This window comes from Gallus gallus, chromosome Z (assembly GCF_016699485.2).
Source record: "Gallus gallus isolate bGalGal1 chromosome Z, bGalGal1.mat.broiler.GRCg7b, whole genome shotgun sequence".
Classification (NCBI taxonomy): Eukaryota; Metazoa; Chordata; class Aves; order Galliformes; family Phasianidae; genus Gallus; species Gallus gallus.
This window is the reverse complement of record NC_052572.1, coordinates 1,401,608-1,424,983: the sequence shown is the minus strand read 5'-3', so window position 1 is coordinate 1,424,983 and position 23,376 is coordinate 1,401,608. Positions and strand designations below refer to the sequence as shown.

The 23,376-nt window shown below is 46.7% G+C and overlaps 3 protein-coding genes and 4 non-coding genes across 18 annotated transcripts in view; all 7 read right to left on the bottom strand.

Annotated features, from left to right (window-relative positions):
* The window catches only part of DYM (dymeclin), a 147,622-nt gene extending 139,219 nt beyond the window's left edge, over positions 1-8,403 (bottom strand). For 2 of the 10 annotated variants that reach the window (XM_046905307.1, XM_046905310.1), the window contains exons 1-3: positions 8,262-8,403; positions 7,113-7,225; positions 818-995 (exon numbers count right to left, since the gene is read on the bottom strand). In XM_046905307.1, the coding sequence (XP_046761263.1) occupies positions 818-957 (140 nt within the window). In that variant the 5' untranslated portion in view covers positions 958-995; positions 7,113-7,225; positions 8,262-8,403. Of the gene's footprint in view, positions 1-817; positions 996-6,498; positions 6,646-6,785; positions 6,952-7,112; positions 7,226-7,845; positions 8,121-8,261 lie in introns of those variants that run through there. The other 8 variants (XM_015277289.4, XM_040655492.2, XM_046905308.1 and 5 more) reach the window with 7 other exon arrangements.
* A 1,620-nt stretch (positions 8,404-10,023) lies between these two features.
* C18orf32 (C18orf32 homolog) lies at positions 10,024-13,523 on the bottom strand. 2 transcript variants are annotated; one of them, XM_015277400.3, is made up of 3 exons: positions 13,176-13,523; positions 11,422-11,671; positions 10,024-10,815 (listed from the first exon to the last, which is right to left on the bottom strand). In XM_015277400.3, the coding sequence occupies exons 2-3, from the start codon at positions 11,644-11,646 to the stop codon at positions 10,741-10,743; spliced, it is 300 nt and encodes a 99-aa protein (XP_015132886.1). In that variant the 5' UTR covers positions 11,647-11,671; positions 13,176-13,523; the 3' UTR covers positions 10,024-10,740. The 2 variants fall into 2 exon arrangements, with proteins under 2 accessions (XP_015132886.1, XP_424453.3); XM_424453.8 differs by having other exon boundaries at positions 13,481-13,523.
* Positions 13,524-13,782: 259 nt separating this feature from the next.
* Positions 13,783-17,146, bottom strand: RPL17 (ribosomal protein L17). Of its 2 annotated transcripts, none has more exons than NM_001282277.2 (7): positions 17,103-17,146; positions 16,733-16,785; positions 16,615-16,655; positions 15,386-15,520; positions 15,001-15,099; positions 14,243-14,434; positions 13,783-13,877 (listed from the first exon to the last, which is right to left on the bottom strand). In NM_001282277.2, the coding sequence occupies exons 2-7, from the start codon at positions 16,770-16,772 to the stop codon at positions 13,830-13,832; spliced, it is 555 nt and encodes a 184-aa protein (NP_001269206.1). In that variant the 5' UTR covers positions 16,773-16,785; positions 17,103-17,146; the 3' UTR covers positions 13,783-13,829. The 2 variants fall into 2 exon arrangements, with proteins under 2 accessions (NP_001269206.1, XP_015132777.1); XM_015277291.4 differs by having other exon boundaries at positions 16,990-17,123.
* On the bottom strand, positions 14,101-14,168 carry LOC112530783. The gene has a single exon (XR_003072596.1). It is a non-coding gene; the product is annotated as a small nucleolar RNA SNORD58 (small nucleolar RNA).
* LOC112530784 lies at positions 14,627-14,695 on the bottom strand. The gene has a single exon (XR_003072597.1). It is a non-coding gene; the product is annotated as a small nucleolar RNA SNORD58 (small nucleolar RNA).
* LOC112530782 lies at positions 15,183-15,249 on the bottom strand. Its single transcript, XR_003072595.1, has one exon. It is a non-coding gene; the product is annotated as a small nucleolar RNA SNORD58 (small nucleolar RNA).
* On the bottom strand, positions 16,867-16,934 carry LOC112530785. Its single transcript, XR_003072598.1, has one exon. It is a non-coding gene; the product is annotated as a small nucleolar RNA SNORD58 (small nucleolar RNA).
* Positions 17,147-23,376: the final 6,230 nt, after the last annotated feature.

Sequence of the window (23,376 nt, the reverse complement as noted above, 5' to 3'; positions counted from 1 at the left end):
CTGCTGTTAACTGCTGGCTATTCTCTCCAAGCAGAAGCCAAAATCCTTCCTCCTCCTCAATCACTACAAAAACAGAGGTTTTCACCTTAGCCATCTGCCCTCCCAAGTGTCTGAACTTCAGCTTACAGGCACAGTAATACAAGCCAGGTAGATTATCTACCAATTTTCCTAGTTGCTGTGAAAATAAACGTGGTTCTTTGTCTTTCAGAAGCCACTGCGAGCAGCATTCCAGGCAGTGCACAGAAGTATCTCACCACATGTGAGCCATACCTCACTAGAAGCTGTATTCAACCACTAATTTGTATTAAATTCTCAGGAGCTCACGGTATTCATTACTTTGTGTCAGTTTTTCTCCTTCTTCCAAAAAATATCTGATTAACATTTATTTTGACATGAGCGTGAACAAACCAGAATTGAAGAATGACAATAGAACTGGCATTAGGTTCTTCAACAACTGCAGAAAAAGCGGCTTACTCAGGAAAGGCCACTTCAAAACAAACAAACAAAATTCCAAAAAATCAAATACATACACATATTCACATCCCCTTAAGCATTACAAACTCTATTGCTGATTTTTTCTAGCAGCTAGAGGGAATTAATAGCAATTACGGCAATTACAAGCAAGAAAGGAACCCAAAAAAGAGAACATGGTGGTAAGAGATTTCAAAACCAGAAATAACGGTCCAGTTTACACAGGCATTTACTCCCCTGCTATCTCAAACAGGAATAATGCAAAACAACTAACTTGCTTTCAGACTTGTCACTTCTATGGCTACGATACCAAGGTTTAGTTACCCAACTAACACCACCTCCATACCTGTTTGTGGGAGTGGTGAAGCTGAAGGACAGCAGCTGATTCCAGAAGGGGTCATTCTCAGAGATGGGCTCTGCTCCTGATAACTTCTTCAAGTACTCATTGTCTGGAAGCTCACTGATGCTGCTGCTATTTGCTCCCATCCTCGCTGTCTGGCAAATCACGTTCTAAACTTTCATTTCTTTAAGGAAAAAAAAGAAAAGAAACATTTTTGGTACAATCCCTTGGTACAAATAAGGAATATACAGATCTCACATGCCAGCGACACTCCTATCTTTCCAGGATATTAGCTTTAATAATCATCCACATTTTGAGAACACATAACTGCGACCAATAACTTGGAAAAAGCACAAGTTTTCCCACCATCCCCACCAAGAGGTAAAGCACAGTATTACAGGGTAAACTAAAAGCCTCATGCCTGAGCCTGCTTAAGTAGTAAAAACAGGAGCAGTTCTATTCGAAGATGCAAGCTATCTCCTAGAGGAAACTCCTGACTTGTTTCAACAAAGGTACAGGATCTATTTGAAGTATCACTTTAGCTTGTTTGCCTCATCTTCAGAGGCCTCTGCTTCCAGAAAAGACCATTCTTGTAGCATAAAAATGAGGAAAACTAAGAACGATGAACGATGCAACCACAATCTGCAATGCTAGACTCCAAGATGGCTGTAATCTGAACATCTTGTATTAGAGGCTTAGTGCAAATCCACGGTATTCAAAGATGTCACAAACAAAATGCTAGCACAAACAGCAGAATATGGAAGGGTATTAGGAAATAAAGACATGTTCTTTAGCAGGTGAAATCCTACAAAAATAAGGAAAAATGTTTAGGCAAAAACAAACTATACCAATAACCCTTGGACCTCAAAAGAGTCTTTAAAGCTTTTTGTAAATGAGACCTATCTGCATCCTCTGCAGAAGCAATTTTGTCACAGCGACCACATGCACAAAGTGAAATTCTAAGTGAAGTCTGCAGAGAAGCACTGAGGGATTGTAAGATGTAATTAGTTAACGAAGATTTCCAAACTTAGGCTGGGAGTTTACTCAGAACAGGATGAATGCATCTCACTTGAATACAAATTTTGCCACTTAAAAAGAAAAAAAAACCCACACAAGTCACAGTGTGCATGAATTCTGAAATCAAGTCAGTGAAGACTAAAGCTAGAGGATCGACTGTTAGAGAAATAAATGCGAGTAATATATGAGGATATTGGATTGTCATTTGTACGTAGAAGAACTGAGGCTCAGGAACTGGGGTTTGGGTTGTACACAGACATCTTAGCCCTGCTGCCCCTGGGTTGCAAACGTCCAGCTGCTACAGAAACCAGCAACGCTGGGGTCCACTAAGATGATCAGAGGGCTGGAGCACCTCCCCTGTGAAGAAAGGTTGAGGGAGTTGGGCTTGTTCAGCCTGGAGAAGAAAAGTCTTCAGGAAGAGCTCACTGTGGCCTCTGAGCACAAAAGGGGGACTGACGTTTAGATGGTCTGATAGTGACAATACAAGGGGGAAAAAAAAAAAAAAAAGGGAGATTTAGGTCAGATGTTAGAGAGACATTTTTTACTCAGAGGGTGGTGAGTGCTGGCACAGCTGCCCAGAGGGGCTGTGGATGCCCCATCTCTGGAGGCTGCAAGGCCAGGTAGGATGGGGCGCTGGGCAGCCTGAGCTGGTGGTTGGCAAGCAGCCCGTGGCCAGGGGTTGGAACCAGGTGATCTTTAAGGTCCCATCCAACCTATGCTGTGCTATGATTCCAAGAAAGCTCTTGGCCCTGGCACACCCATTCAAATAACATGGTGATTTGCTGCCTACTGTACCTCGTGAGCTCTCCCTCACCCCCAGAGCCTGGCTGACCTCTTTCAAACAGAAGGAAGGCTGGGCACTGTTTGGAAAACAGGAATTTTAGAATTTATCTCATCCTCTTTTACCAGGGATTTTCCCCAAACCTGACCTCAGGAACAGCCACTTTTGTACAGAAAGGCTGCTCTGCAGGTCCTCAGTTCCAACCTCACCTTAGAATTCCAGGCTAAGCAGACTCCTATTGCATCGCAGGAGCAGAGCCACAAGGAACACCCACAGGTGAAAGGACAGCCCTTTCGCCTCAGAGAAGTCAGTCCCAACCACACCAATAGGTTACTTAGCAAATCTACTTTTTTCCCCTCCGAATACTCCAATCAAATTCATGGGTCACTGAAAAAAAATCTGATTGCATTTTAAGGCAGAGCAATCTAACTGTTTGCTTAAAAAAAAAAAAACTCAGAAATTTATTAGCAAGTCATTTAGTTTAATGCAGCAGTATCACCACTACCAAGAACTCTTCTCTCCTCAAGAAGCTATGAACATCCCCAAAGACTCAACCCACTCCATGTGAGCTGTGCTCTATTACATGCAACATCTGTTTGGCCACAGGACATGGCCCCAGCATGCAGGAGCAGCTGCTTCAGACCAAACACAAGAGAGTGCCTTGCACGTCAGGACCTATTTCAGCCTCAAATAGATGGGGGCAGGCATAGATCTTGAATTCACTGTCCCTTCTAAAAGACTTTGATATTAATTATTAACCATGTTTACAAGAATCTCATTTTTCCTCTTCAGGTTAAAAGCAATTCAGCTGTACATACAGCATCTGGTCATGACTCTGCAAACCAAATCCTCCTGGTAAGAGCAATATGCATGCTGCAGTAGGAGGCAAAATGGACTTGCAGGACAGCCATCCAACGGCATATCCTCAGGCTTCTTAGACTGTCAAGGACTCACGTGCTTCACAGCTTTGGCCAACCATCAGCCAGAGTTCTGCAGTGCTCCCAGCCTCTTCTTTCACACACACAAACACCTGCCACCAAAGCACAATCTCAAACACAACAACAGCTTGCAAGCATAACTTGAGGTAACCTGTACTGTTGAACTTGCAGCAAGCTTGTCACACCCTCAAAGTCTTCTGTTTAAATAATGTTACTGCAGTAGTTAAAGTTCCACTAAGCCTCCTACTGGTCTCCAATGTTCACGTTTCACTAATCCACCCAGTAAAGCCAGCTTACAGCAAAGCAGTTCCCCTTTCCACAACTGTCCCCCACATGGTTGTTAGGCTGAACCTGCAGACGGCCTGAAAATACATGTATACACATACAGAGACACAAATATCAACATACACACAGCCATTCAAATGTCCCATATAATCCTAGAATAAAACATCCTAGGAGCAGAAGACATTACCAGAAGGTATTAATTAGCTCCAATATCTGAAGTCTGCTACCCACACAGTATATTTAATTCTCTCATAGTCATTCATATTCCAGCAGTATTTGCAATCCAATACTTTGTGGACTAAGCATCATACACAACAATCATCTGCAAAACCAAAGAGCAGAGATGGCACCCACAAGTAACAAAGTCCAAACATGCATCAGTTACACCCGAGAGACAACCTCCACTGAAAGGTTTAACCTTCAAAACCTGCAAACTCATCCTTACTTGGGTATTTCCTAATCTCCAGGACAATCCCATTTCTCAGTGAGCAGCCTGAAAGCTGATGGCAACGGACAATGAAAGCCTGAAGCAGAAGCACAGCCCTCGAGTTTGCTCCTGGGAATGTCTGCTGAATGCGTTTCATTCAGCTCTATTAGAAGAGCAAAGTTCCAGTAAGACTGAAGCCCTGCTTTGTTGGCTGTCTTTAAGAATCCCAGCTTTCTGCTCTCAGCAAAACACTTCTGCACCTCCAGGAACATTGCAAGGGAGACCATCAAGCCAAAGGCAGGAGGTCACATCAGTCCCAGCTGAGCTGGGCAGGCACACACACGCACTGCTTGCATCCTCACCCACCTGCACTCCTCCTCACTGAGCCCATTCCCAACTGCAGCACACATCAAGGACTGCAAAGCCTTCGTGGAGTCAGAAATGTTGTTCCTGTTCTCAGTACACAGTCACACAGAGCTCTGGGATGTGAAATGCTCCAAACAAAAACATCTGACTAAGAAATGATATCACCTGCTTCTTCCACTGCCTGCTGCCACAAGTACCACAAGGGTCCCCACGTCTCAGTGTGCCAGCCAGCTGCTGCCAGGGGGAAACTTGTTTGGTAATGCACATCCAAAGCTTCAGATGCACTGACAAAGGACTGACCGATCCCAACTGCAGAAATCAATGCTGATGCTGTAAAGGCAGAAAACGTGAATTCCAGCAGATAAACTGCAGTTTCTCTTAGCAGTACAACCTCCTGTTTTCCGCTCACTCCTAGGAAAAGAGAAGCCCAGCAAGCAGAAAGTAATCTGACAATTCAATTTACAGCTTACTTCTCCAAAGTATTCATTATCTGAAAGCAAGAGACAGCAAAGTGACAAAGCTCCCTTCACACAGATGTTTCTGCCCCTGCTTGATGTGTTATGCACTCACTGTATCACACAGCTCAGGGAACAGTTTGGGGGAAGAATCCCTGCTAAATGAGATTGGTGATGCACAAACACACTACAGCGAGAACTTATGCCTCTAAAAGCAACTGCAAAAAAATATGTCTTTGCAACCTTCAGAATTTAAGACATTTTTCTGTTTTTAATCACAAAAGGCATGAAAATATGTTCTTATTTCAACGTATGTTAAAAAGTAAAAAAACAAAAGAGCAGAGATGCTTCAGCCACACCTCAATGCCTGCCAATGAACAAATGCCATCACAGCACTGCTATCAGTGCTTCCCCTACCTGAGTTCCCCAAGAAACTGCTTCTGCTCATCTCTTTCCCACAGTACTGACTCGTGGCTGCCCCCACAGCTTCCCTACACCCACATGGGGGTGTTCCTTTCCCTAATCCCAGGCAGAGATGCCCAGATATCAGCCACTCTCCATTTCTCTTCCTCCCACTCCTTTTCAGACTCCAAAACATCCTCAGTTCTGCTCTCAAAGAATTCAAGATTACTCATCTGAGTTGTCCGCTGTTTTCTCCTGTAGACAAACAAACACAGCATCCTTTTTGCTCCTCCTATTCTGCAATTCAACCTAGTGTCCACGCTGTTTTGCAGCAGCAGCCCAGAGCAGGCAGCACTGCCGTGACATGGTGTGATCCCTACAGGTCACACTGAAGCTGAGGAGTCTTGCACAGCAGCAGAAGCAATGCATCCTGATGGATTTGCTGCCAGCAAAATACGCCCTCACAGGGGAGCAGCTGAAAGATAAGGACAACTCTACGCCTTCTGCTCCAGTTCATCTTCCACACGTGTCTTCCGTGGGAGTCAGTCTCCATATTCCAAGGAGCACAAGCTGCTCCTTCCCATCCCACCTCCAGGACAGCCCTTCTGCTCACAGCTAGACAAGGTGGTGCACAAAAAAAGGAAAATGTACATTCTATAAGTGACACAGAGATGCACGGCTTATGTAATTTCTCAGTGCCAACTCAAGAACCTACAACCATTTTTCAATACAGAAGCACCAGCCAGCAGGACCTGTAGCTCTTGGCCAAAAAATGACACAAAACCTAAGTATCCATTAGTAATCAGCATTCAGGGGGAAAAGACAGAAGAAAACAGAGTCTAAAGAAACATTCACAAAGTTACATTACGGCACTGGGCAGCAAGAAGCACATACATGTTTGTGCACGTGACGCACGTTCTAAGGCAGCATGCCCTTCTACCACTGCTTTCAGGACCCAAAGTCAAAACTATCCTATTTCCAAGCACCAGCCCTTGTATTAGCACTCACTAATTCACCTTGTTTGCCTTCTCTCCCCTCAGTCACTGCATGTCACAGGAGGCAAACAGCAGGCAGGAACTTAGAGGGAACTCTGCTGACAGGACACGAACCCAACAAACACCTTTTGTTAAGGAGGTGATGAAACGTCAGAGCTTTCCTCCACCCTGTAAAGGTAAATAAGCATTGACAGGATCTCCAGCAACCAGAAATAAGCTTTATTACAAAGGAAAACAGAAAACTACAGCTTTCTGAAGCACAGTTAAACAGCCTTAGGCTGCCATGATGTCTCTCCCAATTCATCTACCTTTTATGTTTCGCAAAGGGTGAGTGCAAATGAAGCCACTTGGCAAGCTGTGCAATTACTATCAGGTACAATAGGCTTCCTGCTGCAGAGAACACACTTGGGAGAAATATCCATCCTCTTCATGGTTCTTCAGCCACCAAACAGCATTTCTTGCTTTTAATACGTCCTTTGCACAAAAAGACATGCGACTTAATAACCCTGCAAGCCCAACTGTCAGTCATTAGCACACTAAGAACAGCCTGGGATCTTCCTTTTCATGTGATAACATCATTGGAAGCATCAAAGCCATCTATCTTCCATATTCACTTGCATTATATACTTTCCTACCGAGTTTAACTCAGACTGCCAAGGGCTGGGAAGAGCAGCAGGGAGCTGACAGCCACTCCAGCTGTGTGGATTCCAGCCCACGGAGAGCACAAAGCAACGCCTTCCTCAGCTCTCTGCAATCCAAGCAGCAACAACAATTTTTAATTTAAAATCTCTGGTGCAATTTCACTGCTTTTTACTTAGAAATCGGTAAAATTAGGAATTACACTACACGGCGGCCTTTAACATTAGACTCAGTGACCCAGGAGACTGTTTGCACCCCTCAGCATTCAACACAGGGAAGAGTAGTAGCCCTGTACTTCTATAGATCGCAGAATGGTCTGAGTTGGAAGGGACCCTTAAAGGCCATCAGGTCCCACTCCCTGCAGCGCACAGGGATACCCACAGCTCCATCAGTGCTCAGAGCACATCCAGCCCGACCTTGGCTGTCTGCAGGGATGGGGCAGCACCACCTCTATGGGCAGCCTGTGCCAGGGCCTCACTGCCCGCTGGGTGAAGAATTGCTTCTTTATACCCAATCTAAATCTCCCTTCTTTTAGTTTGAAACCGTTCCCGTTGTCCTGTCACAACAGACCCTCATAAACAGTCTGCGCCCTTCTTTCCTATTCCTCTTTTGACACTGACAGGCCGATCTCAGGAGCGATGAGGCCCCCCCTGCACCTCCTCTCCTCCAGAGTGACCCATCCCACTTTCCCATTACTAACACACATCACTGCAAGTGTGAGAAACGCACGTGCAAGCCCCTCTCTTTGTTTTCAGCGGCACTCAGGAGCTCAGCGTCCCGCACAGAACCCCTCGGGGCTGCGGCCGCTCTCCGCGTCCTTTGGGGGCTGTGACAACCCGAGGCTCCCCGCGGGACGGGAAGTCACAGTGCCCCACGGAGCGGGCACAGCCTCGCGGCCGGACGCGGCGCTGCGCGCTGCCGTCGCTGACAGGAGCGGACCGAGCCGGCCCCGCTCGGGGAAGCGCTACCATCCCGCGGGACACGACGGCCAACCCCCCCCTCCCCCCCCCCCAAACACCACGGCGTGCCCCGGGCCCGGAGGCTTTAACGCCGAGGAAGACGCAGCCGAGCGCCGGGCTCCGCCCCCCGTTAAGGCCCGGGAGCGCTGCCCGCTGCGCTTGGCCGCGCGCTGAGGCCGCGCTTACCGTGTGAGGAACCGCCGCTCCAATGGCTGCAACGGACACGCACTCACCGCGCGCCGTGGGGGCGCTGCCCGCCGCCCCCCGCCTCACGCAGGCGCACACGCGCGGCTGCCGCCCGCCTGCGGCCTTCCACGTCGCCAGCACTGCGGCGCTGCGCATGCGCGAGGGTGGGGGGGGGCCGCGCGGCACGCCGGGAAACGTAGTCCGCCGGGCGGGAGGGCCGCGGGGCACGCCGGGAAGCGTAGTCCGCCAGCTTCTAACCAACGGCAGAACGTTCTGATTTTCGTTGTACGTATTTTACAATCATAAAAGGGCTTCTGTAGTTTTTCGGCTCTTTTTCGTTCTTAAGCGCAGCTTTGTACATTCTTTGCACTGCAGCACAAGATCTCCTGCAGACCTGCCTACCTTCAGGCAGCTTCTTTCTTCCATCTGCTTTTTTAAAATGATTCTTGCTTTTCTTGTTGTTTATTGACACTGCAGCAGGATCACAAACCTAATCTTGGAAAAGAATAGAACCAGATTTGCAGTGCAAGCCTCTGCCAGGACCTTCAGTTCTACTTTGCTTCCTGCAGTTACTTTTTGGCTGGCCCTGTCAGCAGCTGCTTGCACACAGCTAGAGGGCCCATTCAATCACCTCAAAGTGTCATTTCAGTAGGAAAAAAGAAAAGAGAGCTAACAAACGAGGGAAGAAGATTTCACAGCTCCCTCCTGCACAACGTGAGGAGCCCAAGCACAGCTCTGGCACTTTTTGTTAGAGGTGAAGGTATTACACAGCACATCCGTGAGAGGTTACGGGAATGCATTATCTTTTATTGCACAAATTACGCCACAGAATAATAGAATCAGTTTCTCTATCACAAGAAGAACTGCAGTAATCCAGGAGAAAGGTGTGCCTGTGAAAGATGTAGCTGTGGGGGCTTACGCTCCAAGGGAAATGAGAAAGCTGATTAAATAATACAAAATTCGCCTCCTAATAGAAAGGGAGATTGAGCAGCATTATGTCTTACATTGTAAATTCTATGATTAAAAGGAATTTTCTATGATTGAACTTATTGCAAGGATAACAGAACAACCATGGTCCAGCATCCAGCTGTGAATACTGCAGGCTGATCCACACATGCCCTGACAAAATCTGAGCAGTGGTAGGAAGCAACACACCTCTTGCAGAGGCAGCTGACAGCCATCGAGTGAATATCTCCCTGGCAGAAGAGATCACAGCTCAAGAATGAGCCAGGACCTCAGTGACAGCTGCAGGGCAGTAAGATGCCTCTCAGCACTCCAGTGCACAGCCTCTCTATATGCAATAATTCCTGAATGAACACAAATACATTCATCAGCTTTTCTTGCTATCATAATACACTGAAGGTACTATCCACAAAACATCCCTCTATAAAGATGTACAACCGTAAGACTTCTGAGAAAATGATAAGCAGCAATCCCAATTGCAGGAATGGCTGGTTTGGGGTTGCTTTTCGTTTTGTTTTGTTTTAATCTTTTAGATAGTCCTCTGGTTTGGCAGAGAGGACAAAGCAGGAATTGTAACTTTTATTCCTATTAAGCACAAAGGTACCATTTTGGGACACGATTCAGAACCAGAACACATCTTCCCAGGAGGAGGCAGAGCTGGATCACTTCCTTTATCCTGCAGTCAGTAGTTTTATGACCACCCTCAGTCTGCTGACTGTCTAAAGGCTTTCAAAGACTTTGTTTCTGCTATAGACATTTATTCTAAAGAAGCCTAAAAACAACTGTAGGAAGCAACCAATTGTTAAATAAAGTCCTGCTTTATTATAATTCAAATTACACAAGCATGTTGAAAGATATTTTAGTCTTTTTTTCTTGAAGATAGACATGTATCATTTGAAACCACTGCAACAGAATATAAAGCAGCAATTCTCTTGCATCATGTCTTTGTTGATTCTTTTTAGGAAAGAAAGGGGGAACGTTAAAGAAAAATGAGTGAAAATATCAAATCGAGACCTTCTATTTCTAGTAAGCTAAGTAAATTTTGCACACAGCATAACTCCTTTAGCTCATCCACAAATTTCACATGGCAGGCTCTACTCTTCATGATTTTGACTATAATATTTATATTGCCACAATAGTTCTTTAACTAGGCCAAGGTTACAGTTTTCAAGTGGAAGCCTGAAGTACTGCACTCACAGCGAGCAAAACTAAGAAGCAACACATTTAGCTAGACTTATCCACAAACTATTTAATCTAATCTCTAATCATGTCAAATAGATTATAGATGCAAAGTGGCTCCAGCGAGGAAAACAAAGAATAACTTAACGCAGTTTTCAAACATTTCATATAAGAAATTTGCTAGCTGCCATTTTAGTGGCAAAAGAGATCCTCTCCTGTGAGTGGTAAGGGGTTTTATTCAGCTGAAATGTGCAAAGAACAAAGTCTCAGTGTGAGAAATAGCAATCACCAGTTCATGTTGGACACAGGGGAATGAAATCCGTAGGAATGAATTCCTCTAATCTGCTTTCTTGTCAGACACTTCTGTTGATCCCTTCGCAGCAATTCCATTTGCAACCCCATTGCTCTCAAACTGCAAATAAAAAACAACATCTTTAAAATGAGATGTCAAAAAAACATCTTTATACCCAGGACAGTAATATTTGGTGATGAAAATGACTTTTATAAGCACAGCCAGGGAAGACTCACACAGAATGTGCCCTAAGAACCAAAGTGATGGAATTTCTTCAGATTCACATGCAATTGTTTGAGGCGGAGGATGAGGGCAAAGCTCTCAAAAGCTCTGGTTTTTGTTACAAGACATACGCAGTAAATGCACAGTTTCAATACACGGAACATTTTATCCCGTTATGAGTGGCAGAGTTAGCAGAATAGTTACTCTTTATAATCTGCTTCATGCATCGGGTATGATTTATTAATCACTTTGCTTCCTGCTTCTCCAAAAGAACAGCCAGAGTACTGTCTTCAAGCTTTCTCAGAACACAGGTGCAATTCCTGTCCTTCCAAAACCTTCCAGACGCTGCCTGGGAGAAACTGCTATTTCCAACCAGCTCGGTGCTGACAGCTCCTTTTCAGAAGTAAATAGCCACAAAAGCTTCACTGAAAACTCCCAGTTCCTGTGGTGCCCACTGCTGCTCTATCTGGAGATTCCCTCACTAGCTAAGTGCATTAATCTTACCTTGTAAGTTCCAGATTCATCCCCCTTATCTCTCTGCACGGCTGAAGGTGCCTGTGGATTTCCAGCACTGCCTCCTTGGCCTTGTTTGGTGGCTGTTTCTTGCACAGCTCTCTTGGACCACACACGCTTAATGAAAGGAGCAATAACGGGATAGATGTAGGGCTCAAGGAATTTCTTGTAGACCCAAAGAAGAACCGGAATGACAATACAAGGGATGCACACCATGGCTTCCTCTTTTTCTGTGGCAAAGCTGAAAAACAAAAAAGTTTACAGTTTTTATATGCCTCCAGTTCAGAAAACAAAAAAAAAAAACAAAGTCTTGAGAAAGGATTGCAGTTAATGTTTAAGGAGAAAAGATTTCTTAAAGGCAGATTTTTAAAGTTCCAAAATGCTGATGTTATTCCCTAAGCTGAGAGCAGCTATAGGTCCCAATGCTATGAAGTCCTCAGGGACAATAAGGGCAACACTCTTGATGTTCTGGTAGCAGTCTTTGCTCTTTTTTGTCAATCAGTCATCCCCACAGCTCAAAGTCAGAAAAATGCATTCAGAAAATCAAACTTTTTGCTTCAATCAGCCAAAAAAAAGCCAGGATCTGTGGAGAATATGTGCTACTTTCTTCCATCTGCACTGGACAAGGACTCACTTAATCTCACACCAATTGAGTACAATTTGCCAAACTATTAGAAAATTAAGAATCCCTTTTCTCCCAAAACCTGTGATTTTGGGAGTGATTATCAAAAACAGCAGCCCAAAGTCTGTAATGAACAAAGTAGAAAACCAAAAACCAAAGTGCAAGGGCAGAAAGGTGCTGCTGGGAAAGGAACTGCTTAAGTAGAATGAGAACCATCCCTTTCTGTGGTGGTGAGGTACCAGTTACGCTATGCTCTGTTGCACAGTGCAGCTCTGCCCTTCACATTTCTCTTTCTTGGCTGCCAACACCTGAATTCTTACATTAAAACACGCAACAAAAACTTTCCACAATCCTTACATGAAGCTGCATACCCTCACTTGGGACATTCTTTACTCTTTTCAAATTATACCACTGTAGCCCCAGGCAGGCCCTGTGAAACAGCAGAACATCAGCTTCCAGTTGATAGCTTCCACTGACAGTTCTGCCCTCTTCCAGTGTAACAGTACAGGAGCTGATGGCCTCTGAAGCCAGATGGGAATCTTACACTGAAAAAATACTCACGAGGCAACCCACTAAAGCCATCTGAAAAGCCTTCTGCACTCGGTGCCTGACTTCCTCCATATCAAATCTCCTGTGAAACCCTGAGGAATTATCCACCTGTTGAAGAATGACAACAGGCTGCCTTCATGAGACAACACCAAGTGTCTGCACAGCCACTTTGCAGGCAGACAGATGATAGCTCTGTCAGATGCAGAAGAAAGCCACGGGAACTAAAACAGCCCTAAAATATTTGAATATTGCTCCAAAGTTTATTCTATGCTTTCACAATGCCTTGCTGCCTCGCTCGCAGGCAATTCATTTTTAGGAAAAGATAATGAAGTGGCAAAGGGTGAAATTGTAACAGTAAGCTTACTACTCTGTCAAACACGCTTTTGTTAGTCCTAAACCACCCACATACGAGTCAGTGGAGAGAACAAGCATGACATGGCACATTTAAACGCATTTGGTCTTTGTTTCCCACCTTTAAATCCATTATTATTGAACTATTCTTATGGAAACAAAACAAAACAAACAAAAAAAGAAAGACACACAAAAAAGCTTTATCTTCCGGAAAAAGGACAACCTGCTCGCTCGTGCAACGCTGCCCTGCGCTGTGTCGCTACCGGCCCTCAGGCCGGGAAGCTCCTACAATCTGCCCGGTTCCGTTAAATCGCTGAGCCGCCGCCGCCTGCGTTTTCCCTCGGGGCACAAACACAACAGCCGGAGAGCCCCAGAACGAGCGAAGCTCGGCTCCAATGGGCGCTGAAACAAACAGCTCCCACCTCCGGCACGGATTTCACCCGGCTGGAGGGGTACGCGGAAGAGCAGCGGCAGGGACCTCCACCTGAACCGGGCCGGCAGCAAAACCCGAAGGAACACAGCGCTTACCTCAGCCACCCTGCTGCAGCCGCACCGGAAGCAGTCCGCCCTCTACTTCCGGCGGATGCGCGCGGTGGCTCCACCCAGTCAGAGGCGGAGTGAGCGTCACGTGGCCCCAGCCCACGGAAGTGACGCAGAACGTGAGAGACGACAGGGCAGGACTTCCTGCTTAAAGAGGCTGACCGCTCCCACAAGCCAGCTCGGCGCTTTCTACGCCAGTGCTCTGCTGCCGGCAGCGATACCGCGAGGAGCCGCCCCCAAGGACAGGCCGAGCGCTGGAACGTCCCTCAAACAGCACAAACACACACAAATCATTTAAATTTTTTAACTTTATTTATGTACATCTGCTGCGTCTGATTTACTCGCGAGCCATCAGTTTTTGCTTCTTCAGCTTCTTCTGGGATATCTGAAAAACAAAGAAGGAAACAATGGTAAGGTGTACCCTTCCACATCAGCTTTCAAAACTCAGTCCTCCCCCTGGAGCCCCCCTTCTCTGGGATCGTGTTTACAGGCATGCACTGTGAATTCTGCAACTCCTTCAGGAGGAGAAAGCAACAAATTCTCAGCAGTATGCACACCACTGCAAGTGTTTTTAAGTTATCGCTGCCTGTCTTCAAATTAACATCGAGGTTGCTCAGAAATAACATTTTTTTTCATGAGTATTCCAAAGGTGTCCTAAGATAAGTCATCACAGCAACCCTTCTGCCTGAACACACTGTTTCCTAGAGACGTTAAGAAATGAGAAGACATCGAGTACACGATGCTTTTTACCTTTTTCTTTTGAGCAACTTCTTCCTCTGGCTTGGGAACGATTTGCTCCTTCTCGGTGAGGATCATCTCAATGTGGCACGGGGAGCTCATGTAGGGGTTGATCCTCCCGTGAGCTCTGTAGGTGCGCCGGCGCATTTTGGGAGCCTTGTTCACCTGGATGTGTTCAATCACCAGAGAATCCACATCGAGACCCTGGGGGGGATAAAATTAAAACACTGTGCCTTACTCCTCCATGCAATAATCCATGCAGCATACAAACAAGAATAACCGCCCCCCTGCAGCACATCGTACTGTTTGAGCAGATCATTTTAGCCAGCAAGGACAAACTGAAATCAGAAAAACAGAATTCCCTTCTGCACGTCACAACGAAGCTACATCACACTGATGGCTCAGAAAAAAAAGTTATTATTTCATGGTTGTTCCAAAGGTGTCCTAAGATAGTCATCACCGCCATCAAAGATGCCAAATAAAGCAGGAGCACACAGCAAAGTCTACAGATCTTGTTTTCTGTGGATTTTAAGAGATGAACCACTTAGAATAAGCATGCATCAGATAACTCTCCATGAACTACCCGAGAAAAACTATCACTCACATTGTGATTTAACACAGCACAATTCAGACAGACAGTAAACCAAATAGTCTACACCATGCTTTCAGCTACAGAGCAGATCCTCACTTTTGATGTTTGAGCCACTGAGCTCAGGAGCACAGAAGTGCAGTGTCAAACAGATTTCAGTCAGTAACATTACTCAGCCTACCTTGAGCTCAGCATTGCTCTCTGCATTTTTGAGCATGTGCAGCAGGAACTCCGCGCTCTTCTTGGGCCAGCGTCCCTGTGTCCAGCCCCACTGCTTGGCCTGTGAGAAAAAGAGCTCTGGTTTGGTTCTGGTACCTGACCCGTCCACACCAACAACTTCCTGCTACATGCCCTTTTAATAAGATTGCTCAGAATACAAGTTTCTTTTCACATTGAATCCAAAGGTGTCCTAAGAAAGTCATCACAGCAATCTCGATCTACAGTTCTCCCACTCGTATTTTCACAGATTATCACCAATGACCGATCCTCTCCATGCAGTCTGAATGTCACCTTTTATCTCTACTCTACAAAACACCCATCCCACGTTTTCCTATGTCCATCCTCACCTGGGCACATCGACCAACTCCTCCGTTGTAGCGACGGAAGGGAACACACTGCTTCTTCAGGGTCACATCCTTCAGGTACTTGGTGGCCTTGCGGATGTGCATGCCCTTGATGGCCTGGGCAGTCTCACGAGTGTTCTAAAATGCACAGGGATAGTTCCTTTTAATGCTCCTTCCCAAATTACAGTGGGAGTTGTGACAGGACAAGGAGAAACAGTTTCATGCTAAAACAGAAGAGAGTTAGACTGGATATAAGAAAAAAGTTCTTTACAATAAGGGCAGTGAAACACCAGCACAGGCTGCCCGGAGGTGGTGGGTGCCCCTGTTTGATCATGTGGCCTTTAAGGTCCCCTTCAACTCAAACCATTCTAAGATTCTATTATTTAAATCCACTTGTCAAGAGGAACAAGGTGTCCCTCTTTCCTGGAGCAACTACCTTTCCTTTCCTTTGACAATTTCCTTTCTGCTATAAATACAGTCCAAAATAAACATTCAAAACAAAACTAAAAAACCCAAAAACAAAGGAAAATAATTGACAATCCCTTCCTTTGCTATCTACTTCTACAATTCTTAGTTTGAGCCCTACTACTAAGCATGCAGCTAGCTCCATTATACCTTCTTTGTTTTTCACCCCATGGCTACAACTTCTCAACCAGAAAAGTAAGTGGTTATATTATATATATACGCATAATATTATATATATATATATGTATGTATATATATATATGCATACGTATATATATATATATATATATGTGTGTGTGTATGTATATATGTAAACACATATAATATGTATAAATGTGTACGTATCTCTCTCTCTCACACCTCTCTTTTTGGCCACTACTCCAAAAAACAGGAGCCTGAGTGATCGATCCCTGTTAAACTGCCTGATATGGAATCTCACAGAAAGCTCTCACAAGAGCATAAGCTACACATACCTAGAAAACCTAATGCTTATATAAGGGAATTAAAAAGGGGAAAAGAGAAAAGAGTCAAAAAAAAGAGAAAAGAAGAAGGAACAGCAGGGATAAGGTATCAGGGCTTCAGGTACTCTGCATTCAACATCCTATTATAATAAGAGAGCAAAGCAAAGTCAACAACACTTCTTCTCACCTCCGTAACATAACACTGACGTGGAGTTACATGCAGGCCATAACCTACATCACCACATTACCCAGGAAAAGCCATTTCCTTCAAAAACGAGCATTTGGTGTCATGCCCACACCACATACCTTGAAGTGCACACGCAGGTTGGAGCCCCTGGACTTGCATGCTGCAAAGAGAAAAGGCAAAAGGCATGAGATGATCGCCCCGCTGCAGCCCTATGGGAAGGCGTGGCACAGCACTCACACTTGGTAGGGTTCTCTGGATCCAGCGAGTAGCGCACCATCTTTGGGGCTCAGCTGCAGGAAAAGAGGCGACAAACATCATCAGGCAGGCAGAAGGCGGACTGTGTGCCTCAAGGCCGAGCCCTACCCCGAGGAGCTGCTCAGAGCTTACGTTTCTTTTCACAACTCAACTCAAAGGTGTCCTAAGAGAGTCATCACCGCAGCCACGGCCCTCTGCGGCCCCCACGGTCCCCCAGCCATCGCCAACCCCGCCAATACCGAGGGCACCGACAGACCCCACGCCCCTCCACGCCTCCCCACGGCATCCCGCAGCCAGACGGGGCGCGATGCGGCCGGATTGCAGCAGCCCCCAACCCGCCACAGCCGCTCACCTCGGCGCGATGGCGGAAGAGGAAGGGCGGGACCGGGAGAGGGCGGGAAGTGCCTCAGCTCTCGCGAGAGCTCGGGAGGGGGCTGGACTGACAGGAGTGAGGGGGAGTGAGAGGGCGGGATGCTGTCCGCCTCAGGGCTGCGAGTGGTGGTCCGAGTGTGGGGATATGTTCTCTCCTGGAGCCCTACAGCTCGGCTCACTCTCTGGGTGAAAATCTTCCTCCTAATATCCAACCTGAGCCTTCCCTGTCTCAGTTTAAAACCATTCCCCCTTGTCTTATCGCTATCCACCCTCATAAACGGCCGTTCCCCCTCCTGTTTATACGCTCCCTTCAAGTGCTGGAAGGTCACAATGAGGTCTCCCCGGAGCCTTCTCTTCTCCGAGCTAAACAAGCCCAGTTCCCTCAACCTTTCCTCACAGGAGAGCTGCTCCAGCCCTCTGACCACCTTACAGAGATATGTGGGTTGTTTGTATCACTATATTTGCTCCAGATGTGTGGCTGAAGGAATTAGGAAGTAGCCACGGCAGATTCCTTTCTGTGCAGGAAAGACGGCTATGGGAGCCAAGAAAGACATAGTTGTTGACATCTTTCTAATGGTTGGACTGGATGATCCTGTGGGTCTTTTCCAACCTTAGCGATTCTATGATTCTATGAGACCTCAGCTCAAGGCCAGCGCTGTTTGCAGAACCGTGAAGCAAGCAGCAAGTCCAAACGCTGCAGCTAGGTGGCAATCCAGGATGAGGATAAAGACGGCGCACAGAATCCGAGAGATACTTTTATTTCTTACGAAAGATGGCAGCGTTAAAAACTGCAGCAGTGTTAAAAATAGGTACGTCACAGATTTATTTGTTAATAGAAAGGATGTTTGTCATTTTAGGCTGTTTTTGAAACCTAAAACTGCTTGGGAAATTTGGTTAAGCAGCTCTTCAATAAAACTGAAATATCTCCTGAAGGTGGTACCCAGTCACAGCAGAACGACCAGCATGAAGAACTTGAGTGGGAAAAAGGAAAACACCTTCTGCATGGCCATTAGTCTGTCCATGCTCCTCCTGGCACGAGAAAGGTCCAACTCTGCATTTAGAGGAAGCAGAGCAGAGCAAGAACTGCTGCCCATGTAACTGACTGCTGGGCTATTTCTGGATCTCTTGTTTAGTGCTAATAAACCCCAAAGCTTTGAAGCTAGGATTTCACCCAGATGGGAAGAGGAAAATATTTGAACTATCACAAATATTTACATGGATGGAAACTGTAGAGCTGTCATTGTAACTGCAGCTCTCCATTCACCTGCCTTAAAAGGTGCCTTTCCCTTTGCTGTCAAGGGGAAGCTTTCTGCATGTCTCCAAGCAACTTGTCAGGCACCAGCCTACACTTGTCAGGCACCAGCCTACAAGCAGGGAAACCTTACAGCACTGCTGAGACATGTGCAGATGTTGGTCCTTTGTTTTAATACACAAGGTTCGTGTGAGGAGGGAGGGAGGAAGGAAGGAAGAAAGGAAGAAGGGAAGGAAAGAGGGAAAGAAGGGAGGGAGGGAGAGAGGAGGAAAGGAAGGAGGGAAGGAAGGGAGGGAGGGAAGGAGAGAAGGAAGGAAGGAAGGAAGGAAGGAAGGAAGGAAGGAAGGAAGGAAGGAAGGAAGGAAGGAAGGAAGGAAGGAAGGAAGGAAGGAAGGAAGGAAGGAAGGAAGGAAGGAAGGAAGGAAGGAAGGAAGGAAGGAAGGAAGGAAGGAAGGAAGGAAGGAAGGAAGGAAGGAAGGAAGGAAGGAAGGAAGGAAGGAAGGAAGGAAGGAAGGAAGGAAGGAAGGAAGGAGGGAAGGAGGGAAGGAGGGAAGGAAGGAAGGAAGATAGATTTAGTAGCCCATACTCTCATGAACATGCTTGCTTTTGGTGTGGAATGATTTCCACCAATTGGTACTTCCAGCATCATCCATGGGATCAGAATCTGCTCAGCACCTCTGCACACAACCACGGTGGTAATGTGAAGGAGGATCTGCACTGTCAAAACACACATAACAACATTTCTCAGTGGTGCATTACTGGAGAAAAATAAACAGACATGGAAAAGTGTCCTCTCTGGGGTCCCATGAATTTTAGGAGCACTACAAATGGAAAAAATAAAATAAAATCTCAGAGATAAGTTCCAACACTTTCTTGCTGATTCACTTTTATGTGGAATAAGAATGGTAGTATTTCCAAGTTGCCAGATGTAATCGAAGTGAGAAAAGTTAAGAACTTTAGTCCAAAATCATGTTCCTTGAAACTCCTTAACTGGAGGCAGCTGTCTCCTAATCCTGCTGGAATTGAAACCCCATTGGATTTGAACTCAGACTCCTCTGGTGCCATCCCTCTTAGCTCTCCTGTCTATACCACCCAGCCCTGGGGTCTCAGCCTTGCTCAGGAAGTGTTCAGTGCACAGATCCAACTGTTCCTCTGCTTTGTGCCTTGGAAGCATTCCACCAGGAAGGGTGACTGCTGAGAGGAGTAGAGCCCAGCAGCTTAACCCAGAGCACAGCAGCCACAGAGCACTTTCAGGATGTGAGGGACCCACATTGGGTTCCCTCCCCTTGAGAGGATTCAAAGCCATGTCCTAACCACGAGGCTCTTCCATGGCACAGATGCTCCCTCCCATCCTGCTGCAGTTCTTCAGCAATGTGATGCTTTGGCTTCACACCTCCTGTGGGGCACCCACTGACCTGCCATGGAGCAGCTGGCAGAGAGCGCATGCGTACAGCAGTGTAACATCACAGAAGTCCCGCTGTGGATTTAGCTGTGAATAAAGAAGCAGCCTTATCAGCCCTACAGGAACTACCAAGCCAAATGTCATCCTAATCAACAATCACTTACCTCCCATGGCAACCACATCCCTCCTGGCCAAAGGAAGAGGTGAGCTCCAAGACTGGCAGAGTTGGAGCCAGAGGTCAAACGGATTGCTTCCAGCCATAGGGGCACACCAAATTACCAAACAGTGCAGGAGAGGCTGTGCGAACAGCCCTGTGACAGATAGCTCCATTGGGGCTGATTGGTTGAGCTTAACTCCAGCTCACTAAAACCCACCACGTGTCCCTGTGCTGTAAGAGGGTTTTCTGACCTGTTCTTTGCACATGAAGGGAAGTTAATTCCTCAGACTTGAAGCCTTCTTGGCATTTCTTTTACAGCTGCAGCTTTTGGAGTCCAAGGGTTATGTGGGGATATTAGCTGTCATTCACAAAATTACGTACAAATGGGTTGCTTGCCCTAGTGGTTAAGCAGAAAAACCTGAAGACAAAATTGAAAGCAGCCTGAATACCAGAGCTGGAGACATGGAAAGCTTTCCAGTCTTTTCCAACTGTCTGCGCAGACCTTTTGCCTTCTGGCCAGCCCTGGGTAAAGAATTTCCTCCTCCCATCTCACCTAAATCTCCCCTCTTGGAGTTTTAAACCATTCCCCCTTGTCCTATCGCTATCAAACTGAGTAAAAATGTCCAGGACATTTGCTTACCCAGGAGCAAGAGCTGTGGGCCTGTAAATGGAGGCAAATGTATCTCCACAGTGTGGCCTGACCACCATCAGCAGGACAACACCTTGCAGGGCTTTGTTCTGCAGCAGTCACGGTGTCCATCATGACTGTGGATGTCAGTCCCCTGAGACTTCAGAGAACAGATGCTTCCTTGGGAGGCCAAAAGTTCCTTGAACAGACACCTCTTTACAAGGACAGCTCAGCTGCACCATCTGCTTATTTCTGCCATGTATACACCGTGCGCAGTCCAGGGGTGAGGAAACAGTGGAAGGAGCACGGTGTTATGAAAGCAGAGTGCTTGTCCCCACCGTCACTGCTGCTGAGGTGTGACGCAGTGGGCTCTGTCCCTGTGCTGCTGGTGACGGGCCAGGAGCGTGGTCAAGACACACACAGCAATCAATGAGACTGCACCAATCAGTGACACTGTAATGCTCAGCAATTGTTGGGGTATTGCCCCAGAGCAATGAGTTCATCCACCCTTCTGCAAGCCCAGAGAGGGGAATCACAAGGAAAGCAAACTCCGACGTGACGGAATAACCTTGTTGCTGAAGGTGGTGTTTGTTCAGTGCATCCCCTGCCAGCAAAGCGTTTACGCATGTTGTTTGGGGCTGTGACTGCTTGTTTCTGGCTTTAATTTAATATCCCTGGAATCAGCAATATTGCCCACAGTCTGTGCCCCAAATTAAGGCATACATTAAAATAGGGAGAATTCTGTTTCGACATGAGAGAAATTTTTATTATTATTATTATTTTTTACTATGGGGATAGTAGAGCACTGGAACGGGTTGCCCACAGAGGCTGAGAAGTCTCCATCCTTGCAGATACCCAAAGAACAACAGGATCGTGTCCTGAGTGATCAGCTCTACCTACTCTGCTTGGGCAGGGGAGCTCCTCTGGGCCACGTCCACTTCCTCAGCTTTCTGTGATCTCTGAGTCCTGTTCAGCACTTCTGAAGCTGTGTATTCTATGCAGCCTCCAACTCCACCCACTCTTGAATCTTCTGTCCACTCTTTGGTTGCTTCTCCCAGACAACATATTCTCCTCTGTTATCTGCTCACTCTGCTTCGTTCAGAGCTCCTCTGGACCAGCTGATGGACCACAGCTGAGCCTGCTTTTTCAGGCAGCACCATGGCAGGAGCTGCCCTCCCAGCCAGGACCCATATTTGTCACCCGTCCCTGCAGCCTTCTCCATTCTCACCTAAGGTGAGATCCACCCAAGCCCTCGTAGGAGAGCATTGGTATTACCTCCACAACAGTTTCAGACAGCAGACAGGTTCATGCTCAGAGCTGCTGCCTTGAACTTCTATTCCTTTCTCCCCAAACCCTGAGAATGCCCTTAGCAACCTCTCCAGCATCCCCAGTTGTCATGCTGATGTGTTTTTCTGCATTCCTTCTTTCTCATTCATATTGCCACAGATTTCCCAACTTTCTGCTCTGACAACACCATTGTCTTCCTTCCTGTAATGCTCAGCTATCCCCACTTTGATCCTAAATGTCACCTCTGAGCTCATCCCTTCCTCCTCAATTCCTCCCCCTGTCTCCCCCTCCCCTTTTCCACCACCCATGCCTCAAGCCCCCTCATTCACAGCCTTCCCTATCTGTTCACACTCCCTAATCCCACAGCCGAGCCACCCTCCCCCTCTCCATCCTTTCCGAGTGGGTATTTCTCCATGGCCTCATCACATGCTGCTGCTCGGGAAGGTCATATGATGGGTCGGAAGCACAGGGCAAGGCAGTGGCAGGCAGCCTGGGTAGCACACCTCAGTCCCACCACCCCGTGACTCCACCGGGCTGGAGGCACAGCCCCTGTTTTGCCTATGGCGTGACCTTCTCTGTCTGCTGGCCTTGGGCTGGGGTGGATATCAGCACCGTCTGTACATCACAGGCAGGAGCACGAAGGCAAAGCACTACGGACTGCCCTGAGCTTTTCTTAATTAATTACAGAGCCACTCATTCTTCCTAACAAGATCCACATGCTCCACAAACATAATAAATGGGAGAAGTTGGGCAATTAGGAGTAAATGGCTGGAGGGGGGAGCAGAGCCCTGCAGTGAGCAGTGCATGCAGGGACATCTCATTCATCCCTGTGTTCCTATTGCACACGGACATCTCATTCATCCTCTATTGCACATGCTGCAAGTGCATGAGCTAGGTGCTGTTAACTTTTCATTGATGAGTAATACTGAGCTGGAGGATGGGTTCTTATAGCAAAACGTACAAGCTGATGAAAAACAACGTGAATAATATTATTGGTATGAGAAGAAAGCAGGAGACACTTTGTATCTCTAGCTCAAGGTCTTCCCATCTCAGGCAGTGCTAAATGCTGCTACCATCCAGGCAGCAAAGGGTTCAGAGGGAAAGAGCACAGCATGAAGAGCAAGTGGTAGGTACCCTGCCTTGGTACTACTTGCTGCTCTTCCCCAAAACTGTCACACTGCTTCTGCAAAACAAGAGATTGTGCATGCAGCCTTTTCTGCAATTTACAATACCAGCCATTCCCTTCCAGTAGGAGTCACAGAAAACACTGTCAAAAAAACCTCTCAAACATCAGCCAGGACCACAAATAGAGGGATAATGTGCACAAGTTGTCACTCCAGCTAAAAGAAATCGGGGATGTGCAACAGTGAAGGTGGGGTGTGAGTTAACAGTAATGATACTGAGAATGAAGGCTGTTTCTACTGGGCTTTGCAAAAGTAAGAAACCAATTGGTTTTACTAACTAGCTCCTTTTCTTTCTTCTAGGCCACGGAAAGCTTCAGGAACCTCTCTTTTGCTGGCTGCAGGAG